This window comes from Nyctereutes procyonoides, unplaced genomic scaffold (genome assembly GCF_905146905.1).
Source record: "Nyctereutes procyonoides isolate TBG_1078 unplaced genomic scaffold, NYPRO_anot_genome, whole genome shotgun sequence".
NCBI classification, from domain to species: domain Eukaryota; kingdom Metazoa; phylum Chordata; class Mammalia; order Carnivora; family Canidae; genus Nyctereutes; species Nyctereutes procyonoides.
In genome coordinates this window covers 117,316,897-117,336,311 of record NW_026575125.1, presented here as the reverse complement: position 1 = coordinate 117,336,311, position 19,415 = coordinate 117,316,897, and the positions used below count along the sequence as shown (strand labels likewise).

Genomic DNA, 19,415 nt, shown 5'->3' with positions numbered 1-19,415 from the left:
CATATATATTTTCCAATTCTATAGGCTGCCGTTTAGTTGTGTTGTTTCCTTTGCTTTGCAGAAGCTATTTTGATGAAGCCCCAATAATTCATTTTTGCTTTTGTTTCCTGGCTTTGGGAGACATACTTAGTAAGAAGTTGCTCTGGCTACATCAAAGAGGTTGCTACCAAAAAAAAAAGAGGTTGCTACCTGTGTTCTCCTCTAGGAATTTGATGATTTTCTGTCTCACATTTAGGTCTTTGATCCATTTTGAATTTATTTTTGTGTATGGTTTAAGAAAGTGGTCCAGTTTCATTACTTTGCATGTTGTCCAATTTTCTCAACACCATTTGTTGAAGAGATTATCTTTTTTACACTGGATATTCTTTCCTAGTTTGCCAAAGATTAGCTGACCATATAGTTGTGGGCTCATTTCTGGGTTTTCTATTCTTTTCCACTGATCAATGTGTCTGTGTTTGTGCCAGGAGCATACTGTCTTGATTACTACAGCTTTGTAATATAACTTGAAATCCAGAATTGTGATGCCTCTAGATTTGCTTTTCTTCTTCAAGATTGCTTTGACTATTCAAGGTTTTTTGTGGTTCTATACAAATTTTACTATGGTTTGTTCTAACGCTGTGAAAAATACTGTTGGTATTTTGATAGGGACGGCATGAAATGTGTAGATTGCTTTGGGTGGTATAGACCTTTTAGTACTGTTTATTCTTCCAATCCATGAGCATATAGTGTTTTTCCATTTCTTTGTGTCATCTTCAATTTTTTTCATCAGTGTTTTATAGTTCTTAAAATACAGATCTTTTATCTCTTTGGTTAGGCTTATTCTCAGGTATCTTATGGTTTGGGGTACAATTGTAAATGGGATCAATTCTTAGATTTCCTTCTGCTGCTTCATTGGTGGTATATAGAAATTCAACAGATTTCTCTATATTGATTTTGTATCCTACATCTTTACTGAATTTGTATATTAGTTCTAGTGATTTTTTTTTTTGGTGGAGTCTTTGGGTTTTCTATATAGAGTACCATGCCATCTGCAAGTAGTGAAAGTTTGACTTCTTCCTTGCTGATTTGAATGCCTTGTATTTCTTGTCTGAATGCTGCAGCTAGGACTTCCCTATTTAAATAACAGTGGTAGTGGTGAGAGTGGACATCCCTGTCTTGTTCCTGACCATAGAGGAAAAGCTCTCAGTTTTCCCCCATTGAGGATGATATTAACTGTGGATTTTTCATATATGGCCTTTATTAATGATGAAGTATGTTCCCTCTATCCCTACTTTGTTAGGGTTTTTATCATGAATGAATATTTTACTTTGTTAAATGCTTTTTCTGCATCTATTGAAAGGAATATATGGTTCTTATCCTTTATTAATGTGTTGTATCACAATGATTGATTTGCAAATATTAAACCACCCTTGTAGCAACAGAATAAATCCCACTTGGTCATGATGAATGATTCCTTTAATATACTGTTGGATTTGACTTGCTAGTATTTTATTGAGAATTTTTACATTCGTGTTCATAAGATATTGACCTGTAGTTCTATTTTTTAGGGGAGTCTTTGTCTGGTTTTGGAATCAGGGTAATGTTGGCCTCATAGGATGAATTTGGAAGTTTTCCTTCCATTTCTGTTTTTTGAAATAGAAGAAGCTTGAGCTTTCCTAAAACATATCTATCTGTGTTCTGTTCTCTTCCTAGAGGACAAATTATACATATCATAGAGCTTTGTCTTCCATATCTATTATTTTTCTCTAATAATTTTTAACTTATTTTCCATTTCACTTTGCTCATTTTTCTCAAGCCTGTCTTCGATGTCTCTGATCATTTTTACCAGTGTGTCTTCATCTTCATAAAATTCATGTAACGAAAAATAACATGCCACAAAATGGTCTTCGTTAACCTATTTTTTATGTGTTTTATGTTTGCTTTTTCATGCTGTTCCACAACCATTTATTGGTAACTTCCTTCCTTTTGCAACATATTTTACATCAGTACCATATTAGTTTGTTTTCAGTTATTACTTGAGTTGCATTAAGGGAATTCTTTACTAGCCCTGCTATGCGTGACAGTATCATTTTGGGGAGGGACTGAGAGAGTGAATAGGATAGTAGGAAGTAGTTGAGACTACTTAATTTGAGTACTATTATCTATATAAATTTTGGGAGTACTCCTCACTGTAGTTTTGATTCTGCTTCTACCTACCAAGATGTTTTCCTTGCTCATAGGAAAATCCTCTATGTATGGTGTAGAGGTGTGTGTGTGTGTGTGTGTGTAGTATTATATCCTTTAATTTTTCTAGTCTCTACCTCCTCTGACACGAAATGGTGGTCAAACAATGTTTCGGGATGTTCTCACCGTCAGTCTGAAAACTTATTTTGTTTCAAAATGGGAGTCATTTGTTTCGTCACTCAGGTCATGCCACTTACATTTTAAGACTATTCTTGACCTGAAATCCAGAGTAGGAGGCATGCTCAGTGTCTTTTTTACCCTGATCCAATTTTACTGCTCTTGGGAGCCTTACTTTTTGGGATCAGGATTAAAAATGCTTTCACATTTCATCAGAACTAGAGTTTGAGTTTCTGTCTCCCATTTTCCTTACAGTTTTTACTTGGTTCCAGAGAGGAGAAGGAAGCAAAGATGTCCTTACTCTGACATATTAAACTGAAAGGTCCCTAGAATATATTATTAAGCAGATGTTTAAGAGCAATTAGCACTAATCACTGATACTCAGCCTGAATTCACTAAGAAGAAATTATGCCAAACTAACCTTAAGAAATTATATTAAAAGTTTACTAGGCTGGTAGACCAGGGAATATCATATACTTTATCAAAACATCTAACTACGTTTTTTAAATTATGACTTCATGAAAAAGAAACAGCAGTTGAAAAGATAGTACAATTAGACTGATGTCACTGGTTAACTAACTGAAGTCAAATAGAATTGACTGATGGATGGGTGTCAACCTGAATGGACATCCCTGTGATAATACACAGGGGTCCATTTGATCCTTTCCTCTTAATTGTTATCAATAATTCAAATTTATAAGTTCCATTAATGAATGTTGGTTGGAGAAGATTATCTTCTGCATTATGAATCAAAAATAATTTCTCAAGTTCAGAGAACAGGCTGAAATCAAGAGATTAATATTAGCTGAATCAAACAAATTCTTACACATAGATTTAAAAACATTAGTTCTTGATAGGAAAGCTTAATAATAATTGCCCATTATAAGTAGGATGCTGGGATATAGGGGAAAAGCAAATTTAATGTAAGCATTCCATGTGAGACAACTTTCAAAAAGCCAAATTTGATTTGAGTTTGAGTTAACAATTACCTAGAACAAGTGAGATAATAATCTCTTTTTATTCTATACTGTCTGAGCCATGTTTAAAGCATACTGTTCTAGTTTGGTTACTATACTGGAGAAGGGGCACATACTTCAAGGGAATTATGATTGCTAATTTCAGATATCTGAAAGACTGTCATGTATGTCTTTTGAAAAACATGGTGGACTTTTTCCCCCCATAGCTCAGAAGAGATGCAGGAATGTTTTGAAAGCAGAGAGAGAGAAAACTAGAATAGATTAGTAAGAGACTATGGATGTTAAAAAATGACCGTTTCTCCAATTACAAGGAGGGCTTAAAATGAAAAAAGGACAAAAAGAATAATCTAAAACTATACTGCAAAGATGGTGATATCAGTCTTTTTTCCTAGTCCCTCTCCATGGTCAATCTATTTAAGCTATCTAAAAGAAAGCGATTATGAGATTTAGAGGGGAAAAAAACCCTACGGAACACAAAAATCATGGATCTTTAATATGAAGATGCTATGTTATGTCTATACCACTACAAGTAAAGGAACTAAAAGTGAGAACCACTGACCCACAGAAAAAGTGAAATGCATTGAAAATTAAAATACTATTACTTAATTATAACTCAGTTTTTTCCTCCTTTAAAGAAACATATTAAACTTTATTTGCTTTATAAAGCTAGAATGGACTTAAAAATAATATAAATGATTCAAAATTTATTTCTGATTTGTACTATGATTAGGGATTAGGTAAAATGTGAGGGGAAAGATTATAAAGGAAAGGAAAAGAAGGAATAGGTAAAAACAAAACCTAATTTACAAATGAAGACAAATGACGACCTTATAATTGCATTCTGAAAAGTAGATGAACTGTGGGCTTCTGAGGATCAACTATGTGTGTTTATCACTGCTTCCTCTGACAATCCCACTAAAATGAGAGTAAAGAAATAAAATAGGTATAAATAAGTACCAGGAAAAGGAGAGAAGGGATTTCAGTCATACAAGAGATTTTAAAACATTGTTTTAGAAGAATGAATGTGGTAAGTGAAAATAAGAACTAATCTATTAAGCTGGAGTAAGATAGAATCTGAGAGAAACTCAAGGATTGAGGTGCTTGGTATAACAGAGAATAAAGCAACTAGGGAGATTGCTTAAAAGCCTTTGTACAGAGTAGTCAAGACCTCAGAGCATGCCCAACATGTGAAATATCTGCAGCCAAATGTATACTTTCCAGAAAAACGGCAGAAGTTTCTAAAGAAGCTGAGTGTCTCCAGAATAAAGACCATGACATGCTGACAGTTTGAAGTACCCCATAAAGTTACCTGCTTCCAAATGATCTTAAGTCATCCACCAGTCAATAAGCTCAGCTCAGATACACTTAGTATACAGACATCTTTTATGTTGTCAAATGACATTGGCAAGGATTACCAAAGTGAAGTTTGCAATATGAAAGAGAAACGATTTTTAATTAAAAAAAACTCATCTTGGAGGAACAGAGATAATTTAGGGAATTAAAGAAAATTCTAACCTTTATATTTGTAAATATACCCATAAAGCAATAAAATACTAATATAAAAGGAAATGAAGATAAAGAAGAGCTCTTGAAATTAAAAAGAAGTGCCAAAATAAAAATTTTAACAGAGAGATGGGAAAATAAACTGAGGAAAATCTCCCTACAAGCAGGGCAAAATGAAAAAAAAATACTGAGAATGTACAAGAAAAAGTAAGAGACAGGAATGAATCCAGGAAGTAATCTAACTCAGAAGGTGCAGAGTGAGTGAACAGAGAAAGGGAATGAAGGAAATTAACAAAGAACTAATAATAAGACCTTTTTATAAACAGAAATACATAAGCATCCAGATTGAAAGTGACTTCATAGGCCCACATAAAGGCACATTATCATGAAATTTCAGAAAACAAGAGATAAAGTGATAGTCTATAAAGATTCTAGAAAGAATTTTTTTTGCAAAGGAATGGTTAACAGAATTGCATCAGACTTCTCAAGTATACTGGATGGTGGAAGACAGTGGAGTAATAAATTTCATAAATCTGAGAGACAAATGCTTTTCAAACTAGAGTCCTGTGTTCAGACCTCTAAGATCTCAGAAATGTCACTTCCCATTCACTCTACCTTAGGAAGATACTGGAGGATATGTTCTACTAAAACAAAAGAATAGAACACAAGAAAAGGACATTGGATCCAGAAAAGAAAGTATCCAACAGAGGACATAGTGAACAGAAGTCCTTTAAAATGAAAGCTATGCAGCAAGCAGAGAGAGCAACTAGTCCAGTTTGGTTGGGGCAGGAGGCTAGATATAGTTATATAGTCATTTATAATGATGTTATCATTGATTATTGATTGAACTAAAAAGTTATAATTGTATTGAAGGATGGAGGAAGGGTTGCATTAATGAGGTAAGTCATTATCAAAAAAGATTGGTTATGTGTGAAACTAATAACAGTATAAGCATATTATTTAGAAATTTAGAAACATCACTTAAGAGAATTAAAAATAATTAAGACTTGCTGGACAAGGTGAGTACATTGAGGTAAGCCTTTAAGTTCTTTTTAAAAATATGTAACTTTGATTAACCTTTTGAAAATTAAAGATAAGAGCAAATAAAACGAAGAAATAAGTCTCTACATGTAAAAGGATTATTATTCTTAGAACTGCCTTTCGAGGCACCTGGGTAGTTCAGTTAGTTAAGTGTCTGACTCTTGATTTCGGCTCAGGTCATGATCGCCCAGGGTCATGAGATTGAGCCCCATGTTGGGCTAGTGCTGGGCGTGGAGCCTGCTTGAGATTCTCTCCCTCCCTCTGCCCTTCCCCCCCCTAAAAATCTTTTAAAAGAGAACTGCTTTTTTTTAATAAATCTATTTTTAATTGGTGTTCAATTTACCAACATTAAAATGGTCATATATTCTTACCTAAATCTTGGAAATACAGTAATTCTTAGCCTTTTTCTTACTATAAGAATATTTGAATACTCTAGAATAATATTTTACTTTAGTGAAAGTACTCAATCTCCATGCACATCGTGAAAAAGCTTAGTTTATTGTTATTAATGGCTTTTAAATCTGTGGGGCGTTCCTGTAAATACAGCCAAAAATTAGAGACACCTCTTGGTATTTTCTCTGTGGGGTAAATAATATTCCCTGTGGGTTAAGTTGTGGTCATAAACTGGTAGTCCTCCCACCCTGTTCTATGGTAGATATAAATGCCCTAACAACAATAGTACTCTATCATTGGTGAACTGATTGAAACAAAAACAAATAGCAATCATTTCTGGAATATATGTGGGATGCAGAACTAAACATAGCATGGTATTAGTACTTGGAAGCTGATGATCTAAAGAGGAAAGTAAGATATATATGCATACACATACTAGCCCTGATACAGGACCAAGTGTGGCCTATCACAGGAGAGAGAAAACCAAAATACTTTCTCTCCATTTTTTTTTCTGTTTACCTTAACTTGGCTGTTTCTTGAAGGAACTTCTTCCTCAACTAATATTTCAAGTGAAAGCCACTCATCCATTCCTTCCTTGCTGCTTCCCGGTCATTACCTACACTTTTACTTCATGGAAACTGCTTTGTCCTTTAATGCTCACCTCATGTGGCTATCTCTATTTTTCTTTATCATCTTTCCAATGTTATTGTCTCCTGCCTGCTCATTTTATATATAGGATTTTTACAACTAGTTTACATTATTTGTAACCATTACAAGGTCAGTCTTTGTTTTTCACTTGGATGACACATGTGACATCATAAACTAGTATTGAGCCTGTGGCCAGCTCTATCAAATGAACTCTGTGTTGTCCCACTTGCCAAGCATTGTTACTATTTCCACCACTAGGTAAGGGCTTTGGAAATGAATTGGTCTGATAGCCTGTATACTTGTTCTAGTGTTTTGTTTTTCCAGAAAGACCATAAAAGTTAAGTCAGCCAATGGTATTAATATGTTAGGAACGGCCACCAGATATCAAAGCCTCATGAGAAATTTCACTGTAGACATGTGAGGTCATGTGCTCTACAGGGCTTACCTCAAAGTCACCCCAAACAGTGTTTTAATTATTTCTTGTATGGTTATTTATCCTCCCCTCACTTCTTTTAAGATTTATTTATTTGAGAGAAAGAGAGCGCACAAGTCGGGGAAGGGGCAGAGGAACACAATATTCCTGAGTGCAGAGCCTGATATGGGGCTCTATCTCACAAGCCATGAGATCAAGACCTGAGCTGAAACCAGGAATGAGATGCTTAACCGACTGCACCACCCAGGTGCCTCTAATCTTCCCCTCACTTATTATCTTTATACTGTACTGTGCTTTTTCTAGACTTATCCTCCCATCCTTCATAAGCTTCCCCCTACTTCTCTCAGGAATTCCTGTTAACTGGGAAATAAACCATTCTGTATTATTAGCTTTTTTTTTTTACTGAAAATATTTATTTTTTACTCCAGTAACTCCTGTATTAACTGACACTCATTTCTCAGCTGAAACTTCCCTTTTGCTGCCTTTTGCTTGGCAGAAGCTGTTAATCTCACCCCATTTTCTAGAAGTGTAGTTCACATCTACCTAACCCCAATATTGCTTTCACAGCATTAATCTTTTACTCTTTTATACTAAAGATGTCTCTTCTGAAGCTCCAGATGTTCACTTGGATTCTCATATATCAGAATTTCATGTTGTTCCCTTTTTCCTTGATATTTTTCTTTTCACATAAGTCTCCATATCTGTTGCTAGCCTCACGGGATTGGACTCTTAATTTTATTCCTCCACTAACCATTTATTCCCCATTCAATAGTCAGAATGATCATTTAAAACTATAAATTAGAAAAATTTTGCTCAAAATACTTTAATGGCTTCCCAACATACTTAGATTAAAATCCATAATCCTTACTATGACTTTCAAGGCTTTATAGGATCTGGTCCCCAGATCTATGATGCTACCTTTTACCATTCTTTTTTTTTTAAGATTTTATCTATTCATGAGAGGCACAGAGAGAGAGAGAGAGAGAGAGGTAGAGACACACAGGCAGAGGGAGAAGCAGGCTCCATGCAGGGAGCCCGACACGAGACTTGATCCTGGGTCTCTAGGATTACGCCCTGGGCTGAAGACGGCACTAAACTGCTGAGCCACCTGGGCTGCCCTATTCTTTTTTATTATTATTTTTTATCATTCACTCCACTTAGGTCACAGTAGCCTCCTTTATTATCTTTATACAAGTCATTCTCCTTCTAATGGCAGATGCTTTGTCAGTACTATCCTTTCTCTCTGAAAGTTTTGTTGTTCAGCTCTTCTCATGGCTTGCTTCCTCATTTTATTCAGATTTTTTAATTTTATTTAGATCTCTGCTTACCTTCTTAGAAAGATTTTCTCTGACTAGTATATATTATACTGCTCTACCCCTGATCTGCTTTTAAATACTATGTTTTCGTGGGTAAAAAGGTACACAGTGAGTTAAAGTAAAGTTCATATAATGGTTCTTACATCCTTCCTGGAGAAGGTAAAAGGAATTGTCAAGATTTAAAATAGATTTTACAGGAAATAGCAAACAGAATTGATTATGGACACAGAGAAAGATTGCAGGCATAGATTGAAGGACTAAAAGAATTCAAGAATAGAAGCTTATAAATGCCACCAATCCATCAATGGCAATGTAAAATTTTTTTTTTCAGAAACAAGTAGAAGAATTGAATTGAAATGACTGAGGAGGTTGATGATGCTGGGGAGTAAGTACAATAATACATCATCTGGCCAGGTCTAGTTAAGAAAGCATAGAAAACAGAATAATGGATTTTGAGAAACTGCAGAGTTATTCATTCATCTAAGTAGTTACTGAGTGTCTACTACATGGTAGGTTCTGTGTTAGTTGCTGAGGGTACAGCAGTGAACAGTAAAACATGACCCCTTCCCTCAAGGAGGTCACATTGCAGAATTTTTTCTCTTACAAAATTGAAACTCTACTCATTAAACAGTTCATCCCCATTCTCCCCTCCATCTTCCCCCTAGCAACCATTATTCTGTCTCTTTGAATCTGACTACTCTAAGTACCTTCTTTAAGTGGAATCATATAATATTTGTCATTTGTGACTGGCTTATTTCACTTAGCATAATGTCCTCAACATTCATTCACATCATAGCATGTGTCAGAGTATCCTTCCTATTTAAAGCTGAATAATATTCCATTGTGTGGATAGACACATTTTGTTTATCCTTTTTTTTTCTCTATAGAAATTTCAGTTGTCCACCTTTTGGCTTTTGGCTCTTGGAATTATGCTGCTATGAACATGAGTGTACAAATATCTCTTTGAAACCTTGCTTTCAATTTTGGGGGGTATATACCCAGAAGAATTGCTGGGTAACATTTTAATTCTATTTTTAATTTTTTGAGGAACCAACATGCCATTTTCCATAGTTGCTGTACCATTTTACATTCCCAATAATAGACAAGGATTCCATTTTTTCCACATCGTTGCCAACACTTGTTATTTTCTGTTTTATTGTGATTGTTGTTGATAGTAGACATCCTAATGGCTGTGAGGTGGTATGTATCTCATTGTGGTTTTCTTTTTTTAATATTTTAATTATTTATTAGAGAGCACAAGCAGGGGGAGGGGCAGAGGGACAAGCAGACTCCTGCTGAGCAGGGAGCCCAACTCAGAGCTCCATCCTAGGACCTAGAGATCATGACCTGAGCTGAAGACAGATGTTTAACTAACTGAGCCACCCAGGTGCCCCTCTCATTGTGGTGTTCATTTGCATTTTCCTAATGACTAGTGCTGTTAAGCATCTTTCCAAATGCTTGTTGGCCATTTGTATATCTTTAGAGAAATGTTTATTCAAGTCCTTTGCCATTTTAAAAATTGGGTTGATGGTTTTTTTTTTCCATTTTGTTTTTGATGTTTTTTTGCCTTTTTTGTTGAAATATAACTGATAATACCTTATTAGTTTCAGTATTTTACATACTTTCTTAATAGTATCTTATTAATTTTGAGTGATTTAACATATTTTATACATCATGAAACAATCCCCATATGTGTAGTTACTGTCACCATACAAAGTTATTATTGACTGTATTCCCTATGCCGTATATTACATCTCCATGGCTTATTTATTTATAACTGGAAGTTGGTACCTCTTAATCCTTTTCACCTATTTTACCTGTTCCCCCAATCCTTCCCCTCTGGTAACAAACCTGTTCCCCCAAACCTTCCCCTCTGGTTTCCTATATCTATGAGTCTGTTTCTGTTTTGTTTGTTTTCTTAGATCCCACATATAAGTGAAATGATATGGTATTTGTTTTTCTCTGAGTTATTTCACTTAGCATAATACCCTATAGGTCCATTCACGTTGTGGCAAATGATAAGATTAAATTATTATGGGTGAGTAATGTTCCGTTGTAGATATATGCTATATCTTTACCCATTCATCTATTAATGGGCACTTAGGTTGCTTCCATATCTTAACTATTGTAAATAATGCTGCAATAAACATAGGGTCTATGGATCCCTTCGAGTTAGTATTTTCTTTTTCTTTTTTCTTTTTTTTAAGATTTTACTTATTTGACATTGAGAGAGCACAAGCAGGGGGAGCAGCAGAAAGAGAAGGAGAAGCAGGCTTCCCACTTCCCACTGAATAGGGAGCCCAATGTGGGGCTCCATCCCAGGACCCTGGGATTATGACCTGAGCCAAAGGCAGACACTTAGCCTACTGAGTCACCCAGGTGCCCCTAGTGTTTTCATTTTCTTTAGGTAAATAACCAGTAGTGGAATTACTGAGTCATATGGTAATTCTAATTTTTTGAGGAACTTCGATACTGTTTTCCATAGTGGCTGCATTCATTTACATTCCTACCAACAGTATGTTCAGGTTCCCTTTTCTCCACAACTTCACCAAGGCTTTTTTTGCGTCTTTTTGGTAATAGCCATCCTGACCAATGTGAGGTGATATTTCATTGTAGTTTTGATTTGCCTATCCCTGATGATTAGTGATATTGAGCATCTTTTCATATGTCAATTGACCATCTGTATGTTTTCAAGTTCTGTGCCGATTTTTTAATTAGGTTTTTTTTTATATTAAGTTGTGTAACTTCCTCATATATTTTGTATATTAACCTCTTAGTGGATGTATGATTTTATATATCTTCTCCCATTTAGTATCTGGTCTTTTCATTTTGTTGATGATATTCTTTGCTGTGTAGAAGCTTTTTAGTTTGCTATAATCCCATTTGTTTATTTTAGCCTTTGTTGCCATTTCCTGAGGAAATTTAAATTTGTCTTTAAAAAAATTGCTAAGACTGATGACAAATAGCTTACTGCCTGTTTTCTTCTAGAAGTTTTATGTTTCAGGTCTTCCACTCAGGCCTTTAATGCATTTTGAGTTTATTTTTGTATAAGATACTGGTCTAGTTTTGTTCTTTTTCCTAGCATCATTTATTGAAGAGACTGCCCTTCCTCCATTTGATCTTTTTACCTAACTTTGGTCATAGATTATTGGCTATATATTCATAAGTTTATTTTTGGACCCCCCTATTCTGTTCTATTAGTCTGTGTATCTATTTTCATACCAGTACCATACCGTTTTGATCACTATAGCCTTGTAGTATGGTTTGAAATCAGAGAGCATGATATATCCAGCTTTGTTCCACTTTCTCCAGATTGCTTACCTATTTGGGGTCTTTTGATGATTTCATACATATTTTATAACTTTTTTTTGTTCTAGTTCTGTGAAAAACACCATTGGTATTTTGACAGGGATTGCATTGAATTCATATATTGCTTTGGGTAATATGGACATTTTAAAATTGTTAATTCTCCGAATCCATGAACACAGTATATATATTTTTCCATTTGTTTGTATTGTCTTCAATTTCTTTCATCAATGTCATAAATCACCTTTGGTTAAATTTGTTCCTGAATATTTTATTTTTTTAATGTAACTGTGAATGAAATTGTTTTCTTTCTTTGCGTTTTTTAGCTAAAAATTTTAAATTCAATTTAATCAACATATCCTGTATTACTAGTTTCATAGGTATAATATAGTGTTCATTGGTTGCATACAATACCCAGTGCTCATTACATCAAGTGCCCTCCTTTGTGTCCATCACCCCATTCTCCCACCCTCCTCCCCTCCAGCAACCCTCAGTTTGTTTCCTAGAGTTAAGGGTCTCTTATGGTTTGCCTCCCTCTCTGTTTTTATCTTATTTTATGTTTCCTTCCTTTCCCCTATGTTCATCTGTTTAGTTTCTTAAACTCTACATGAGTGAAATCATATGGCGTTTTCTTAATTTCTCTGTTAGCTCATTAGTATTGTAGAGAAATGCAAGTGATTTCTGCATGTTAATTTTGTATCCTGCAACCTTACTGAATTTATTAGTTCTAGTAGTTTTTTTTTAGTGGAGTCTTTAAGGTTTTCTATATATAGTATCATGTCATCTACAAATAAGAGCAGTTTTATTTCTTTTGTAATTGGAATGACTTTTATTTCTTTTTTGCTGTGGCTAAGACCTGTAATACTATGTTGAATAAAAAATGATGGGAGTGGACATCTTTGTCTTGTTCCTCATCTTAGATAAAAAGCTTTCAGCTTTTCACCTTTGAGTATGTAAACTGTGGGCTTGCCATACATGGTTTTTATTATGTTGAGGTACACTTTTATCCTCCATTTTTGAGAGTTTTAATCATAAATGGATGCTGAATTTTGTCAGATGCTTTTTTTCTGCTTCTGAGATGATCATATGATCTTTATCCTTTTTTTTGTTATTGTGGTATATCACATTCATTGATTTGTGGATTTTGAACCATCTTTGCATCAGTGGAATAAATCCCACTTGATCATGGTATTAATCCTTTTAATTTATTGTTGAATTTGATTCCATAAAATTTATTGGGGGTTTTAGCATGTATGTTCACCAGGGATTTGGGCTGTAGTGTGTGTGTGTGTGTGTGTGTGTGTGTGTGTGTGCGTGTGGTGTCTTTGGTTGTGATATCAAGGTTAATGCTGGCCTCATAAAATGAATTTCAAAGTGTTCTCTCTTTTATTAAATGTTTAATATAATTTACCCATGAGGCCATCTGATCCTGGACTATTTTTGTCACTTCTCTGATATGTCTTTGAATCCCTCATAGCATATATGCCATTACTTTGCTCCACTTATGAAAACTGGAGTTCAGGAAAGTTGGATATCTGTTAAAGGATAGATTCAGAAGTACTGGGCCATATCTGCATATACTCTGAGGTCCTGGCTGAGTATCAAGTACATTCAGGGCTCCAACTAACCCTGTAATTAGCACTTCTAGAACAATAGACAAGAGTGCCATCTGAGGAAAACCCTTGAGTTGGACATGCATCGGTCCACAAAAGTTTTCATTGCCTCATCACAAAATCCACATGAAGTGGCTTTCTAGAAGGAAAGGTGTCCTGAGAGCCATACTGCTTGGGGGAATTTGGAGTCAATTTCAGTTTGGTGGTGTGGGAATTACTCCAGCTGAACTATAAAGTTATGTTCTCTGTATAGGAGAGGTCAAGACTAAGGAGTAACAAACTGGAAATCACATTGAGAATCTTCGATGGGAGAAGGGTTTTCTTTTTATTCAGGAAACATCTATCACATGCCTAAGTCAGGCACTGGCTAGGAAGGAAGGAATAGAATCACAACTTGATCAAAATTAAGTCTAGTTTGTATCTATCAAATTCCAGAGCATAGGAAGGTATTGAAAACTAGATACAGAAATGGATAAATATTAACCATTAATATCTGCCTTCTGTTTCTATCTTCTTGACTCTACAGTTTTTGCTTTGATTTTCTTCTTTGACAATTTAGGTAAAAATTAGAATGGTTGACTAAAATGTGCCATGTTGGCAAGGGAAATTAAAAGGTAATTTTCCTTTATTGCTTTAAAAATCTGAGATTAAATCAACTGCTGCTTCTCTTCACCTATAGAACACAAAGTACTTATAGAGCTAAAGAAAGTGTTTGCTGTTTGGAATTATTGTTTCTGAGACTTGGTCATAACCAGTTTATATGGTGACTAAATGAAATAACTTGAAAGCTTCTAGCAAAGTCAAGGTAGTGGGGTTCTTTTCTTTCCTTTCTCATTTTTGTCTATCCACAAAAACAGAGATTAGTAAGCAAATTAATAAGTAAGCAGGAAAACAAGTAAAGTGCTATTTAATAACAGAGGCATTTAGCAGCAGGCCTCTATTCACACAATGAAGTTACTAATTATAAATGAGTCCCATGTAGTATTTAAGGCATTTGCAAGGCTCTTAGAAGTCTTAGAGCTCTGTCCCCCTTCTACTAGTAGCAATGTGGCTGCAATTCTTAAAGAGAAAGAACAGTATTGCTTTATAAAAGTCCTGTTAGTGAGATGGTTCATTTACTTAAACCAACACTCTCTCATTTATCCCACACCCCCTCCCTGATTAAAAACCCCAAAGCCAGCATGGGTAGGCAGAGAAGAAGGACACAGCATACAAGGCCTTTGCCATGTACACTGTGATCCAGCTACAGCAGACTTCTTGTCATCTCCTCAAACAAGTAGTGCCCTTGGCTTGTGCTGCATCTTCATCTGACAAGCTCCCGCTTATCTTCTGTAACCCAGCCCACAAACCTCATTGCCTTCTCTGAGCTACCTTTTCCAACATCTGTAGGTATTTTCCCATACCTGTTAGAACTACTGATCATATTATATAGCACTAATGTGTTCCTACAGCCCTCTTCCCCACTGGACTGTAAACTCCTGGAAAACAGGAATTGAGATGGATTCATCTTTTAACCTTCCCATGTAGACCCTAATACCTAGCATAGTTTTGACCAAGTAGATATTCAGTAAATATTTGGCAAAGTTATACTAGGACCAGGAAGGTAAATGGCAGTATGGTCAAAAAGGGATAAAAGATCAAAATGGTGGGAACTCTGATGTAAAGAAGAAAAAAGAGATTAGGAGAAAGAGGTCAGAGAAGGTGGCAGAGAAACCCTGGAAGGATATAAGTAATAAGCAGAAGAGTAAAGTAAAATACAGATGCTTCAAGGCAAAGTAACATTGAGAAAGGAAACAAATGAGGTATATGCAATTATAAAAATGCAAGTAGTTGTCACTTTTTATCAGATATTCTTGGGCATTTCTGAAGCTCATCTATCCACACTTTTTCCTAAAAATAAAAAGAGGTGGAAAGGAGAAAAGGCCAGAGTGCAGAGGGAGGCAGCAAAAACTATAGACTATGACCTCAGCCACTCTGTTCTGATCTAGACCTGAGCTTTGTTTCCTCTTCTTGTTTACACAAATCATATATGTGGGAAAAAATGAGCACATGTGTGCATGTTTGTTTCCCGTTGTTTTTTTGTTTTTGTTTTTCTTTTTGTTTTACAAAGGGGAGTTTCTTAACAAAAGCAGAAACATCCAGGGGCTTGCTGTGTCAGAGGGAAACATTTGCATAGCTCCCTGGGGAGGCCTTGGCTCTTGCCTGCAGCCATGTATGAGTGGAAAACCCTGGTGTGCCTCCTAGGTTGCTGAACACATTTACAGTGCATGAAGGGTGAGATACTGTTGTAATGATGCATGTAAACATGCCATGGTATTTATTATGTCTTTAAGATGAAATGACTTTCAGACTCACATAGCTCTCTTCCTCACAGGGGATGTGCCACTTGATGGTTGAAGCCTTTTGGAGTTATTTCTCGGGTAACCAAAAAGTGCCTCGCACCTATAGAAAGCAACACAGTACAGCCTGGATAAAAGTCAGGAGCCCAGGTGGCTAGTGTGGGCTCTGCTACTCAGTATGAGGCTAAGTTTTATTATCTGTCAAATAGGAGTAATCTCACCTACCTACTTGATAGGGTTACTGTGAGGATCAAATCATGGGATTATATAAGACCCAACATGTGACCAACATTTCAGTTTTCCAGTGATTCTTACCACCATTCTTTCATATGATCCTCTCAACAACCCTGCCAAATATTTTGATTTTCATTTTACAGATGAAGAGCCTAAAACACAAAGAGGAGTGAATTGGCCAAAGCCACATTGCTAGTAAACCAGGATGATACAAGTTTTCTGTTTTCAAGCTCATCTTCAATTATCCTTAGACACAAACCTGGCTACTCAGTGCTATTGGCTTCCTGGCCCCTGTTTCTTAACTTCCCTCATGGCTCCTCCTTCCTACAGCCTCTAAAGGTGCTCTGTATAATGAATTAATTAGCTTTTGTTTTGTCCCCCCTTCTCCCCTACGTTTTCTGGCTCCTAGAAGAAAACACCAGCAGCCCCAACAAAGAAAACCAGCACCACCTTCAACATCGTGGGAACCACCTATCCCATCAATCTGGCCAAGGACACTGAGTTCTCTACCATCTCCAAGGGCGCTGCTCCCAGTGCCTCCTCGACCCCAACAATTATTGCTTCACCCAAGACCACCTACGTGCAGGACATCCCGACTGAGACCAAGACCTACAACAGTGTCAGCAAGGTTGACAAAATTTCCCGCATCATCTTTCCTGTGCTTTTTGCCATTTTTAATCTGGTCTACTGGGCTACCTATGTCAACCGGGAGTCAGCTATCAAGGGCATGATCCGCAAACACTAGATAGTGGTGATGCAGCAACCAGAGCACTGTATACCTTAGGAAGCATCCAGGCACCCAAACCCCAGGGCTCCCCTTTCTGTGTTTCAGGATTCTTCTTTTTAACTCTCTATCAAGTTGTGACTCTCAATTCATATTTATGAATCTCAATGAAAAAATAATAACAAAAATTATTTGTCCCTCTGACATTGCTGAGTATACCCTCATCAGAGCCAAACACTGCCATTTGTTCAGTTGCTCATCTTAGCCTGCCAGTCTCCCCCAGCTGAGGGCACTGCATGTATTTTATTGCACTCTGCCCACTACAGAAAGAATAGGAGACTCTACTACCTGTAGTGGGAGCCTTGGCTATTTGAGTGGTCCAGACCAAGGAGGATTATTGACTGGTCCAGATCAGATGATTCTGACTCACCTGGGAGACAGGCTATCCCATGTGGTCCTGGCTTGCCATTTCCTTTTGCCCAGTAGGCAAAAAGGTACTGATAGCAAAGGCAGGAGCCAGTGCCAACCTCTAAACCTGGCCCCAGCCTCTTTATTGGCTTGGAGGTTAGTGGGGACAGTTCAGGCTCACCACTGTCAATAATATATTGCCAAAACAGATAGAACCAACTATACCAGCCTGGCCCCAAGATGGCTGATGCTCTGTCATGTTCAGACCCTCAGGAAAATAGTATCTTTCTTGGTATATCTCTCCTTCAGGAAAGCCCTTTGACACCACCGCCCCCATCTCCTAGGCCTTGTAGCCAGCTGGACACCGCTTAGTTTGGACTCATTACTGCCTGCATATTCTTCAGGAAAAGGATCAAGTATTTTTGTAATTTATACTAAAAAGGGACAAACAGAAACAAAAAGATCTAGATCAAAAATGCCTATACAATATTTTTTTAAAAAATTAGATCAGAAAGTTATCTTCCTACAAAAGTAACTAGTCAAATACTGGATGGGGCAAGAGATTTGAGCTGGGTGGTAAAAGCTTAAAGTCTGGTTCAAAAGAGAGGGCCAATGGAAGGTAAAAGTCAAATTCTTCCTTCCATGCCCTCTACACCTTAAATGCTATCCCAGGCCTAAGAACTCTGTTCTCACTATGTCAGTGAACTCTGATCCTCTGTTGATGGCAATTCTTAGAGGGGTAAATTGGAATCTGGTTGATTTTTTAGTCAAGTGAATCATTATTACCAGTTTGCTAATGTATTATTTAGGGGCCATTTGATCTCATTTGTTCTTAATGTAGTATAATTGTAAAAATTTGTATAAGGTAGATAAACTGAGTCTCAAATGTTTGAATGACTTGCCTGGGCACCTTACAAGTGTCTGAAATAAAGAACTATAATGGGTCTCTTTCCAAAGACCAAAATGAAGACAGGACTGAAAAGCCAGGTCCACTTGACCTCTGAATCAGGACAACCTCAACAGTCCTGCTGACTCCTGAATGCAGTTTGACTGGACACCAAAAAGATTTGTAGAAAGAAGTGATAATATGTCCAAGGAGACCACTTCTAATAGTCATGGCTCAATGGAATGATACTGTGTAAGATGGCAGTCCCAGCCACTAGTCTAGAGTAACCTAGAAGCTCAAAGTAAAGCAACGATGGCACCAAAATCAGACTCCCCCTGTCCACTCCCTAAGCAAAGCTCCTAAGGGATCTATCATTAGCCACTGGTTGCTTTTGTACCCATTCTTCTCCCCCATCCCCCGCTTCCTTGCCATTGCTGGGATAATGCATGCCAGTCCCATTATTTCTAAGAGTATGTCTGTAGGCAAATTCATGACTAGATGAGTGTAGTGTTGTGGATATGTGGGGTTGGGGGGTGGTGGGGTGGGTGGGGCTGTTAATGATCGTCTAAAGGAGTTTAGAATGAAAGCTGACCTTTGCCTTTCTGTAGAAATTGTGTTTCCAAATGCTTTGGTGCAATGTTTAGCGGCTGTTTATTAAACTTCTGAATTGTACTCAGACTGAAGGACTTTTTTTATTTTAGATTTATTTATTTATTTGAGAGAGTGTGCATGAGTGGGGCGGGGAGGGCAGAGGGAAAAGGAAAGAATCTCAAGCAGATTCTGCAGAGTGCAGAGCCTGACCTGGGATGTAGGGCTTGATCCCATGACCCTGAGGCCATGACCTGAGCCAAAATCAATAGTTGGATGCTCAACTGAATGAGCTACCAAGGCACCACAAGGTAACTTTTTTTGGTTACTCTTTGCCTATGATAGGCAGTACTCTTGTCTTTCACCCCTACTCTCAAGACACCCTTACTTTATATTTCTTAACACCACTGAAATAAGTTGGAAAAGGGTTATCTCCAGAACAAGAGACCTATTACAGTGATCTAAAATGGAACCCATGTGCAAACATAGCTTTGATTGACTCAAGGGTCTCATTACCTAATGAGAAAGAGAAGGAAACACTTGCAATGTTTCCTCTACTAAATTCACCCACTTCCAGGAAATAGTTATTCTCATTGAAATTCTAAAGACTTTCTCTTCCCCATTGATTACCATTTTTCTTAGGTAATAGTTCCCTTAGGTAATATA

The 19,415-nt window shown here is 36.7% G+C and overlaps 1 protein-coding gene across 4 annotated transcripts in view; it reads left to right on the top strand.

Moving 5' to 3' along the window:
* The window catches only part of GABRA3 (gamma-aminobutyric acid type A receptor subunit alpha3), a 323,693-nt gene extending 305,007 nt beyond the window's left edge, over positions 1–18,686 (top strand). For 3 of the 4 annotated variants that reach the window (XM_055338646.1, XM_055338645.1, XM_055338643.1), the window contains exon 10: positions 16,553–18,686. In XM_055338646.1, coding sequence (XP_055194621.1) covers positions 16,553–16,888 — 336 coding nt within the window. In that variant the 3' untranslated portion in view covers positions 16,889–18,686. The remainder of the gene's footprint in view (positions 1–16,552) is intronic. The other variant, XM_055338644.1, reaches the window with a different exon arrangement.
* The last annotated feature ends 729 nt before the right edge of the window (positions 18,687–19,415 follow it).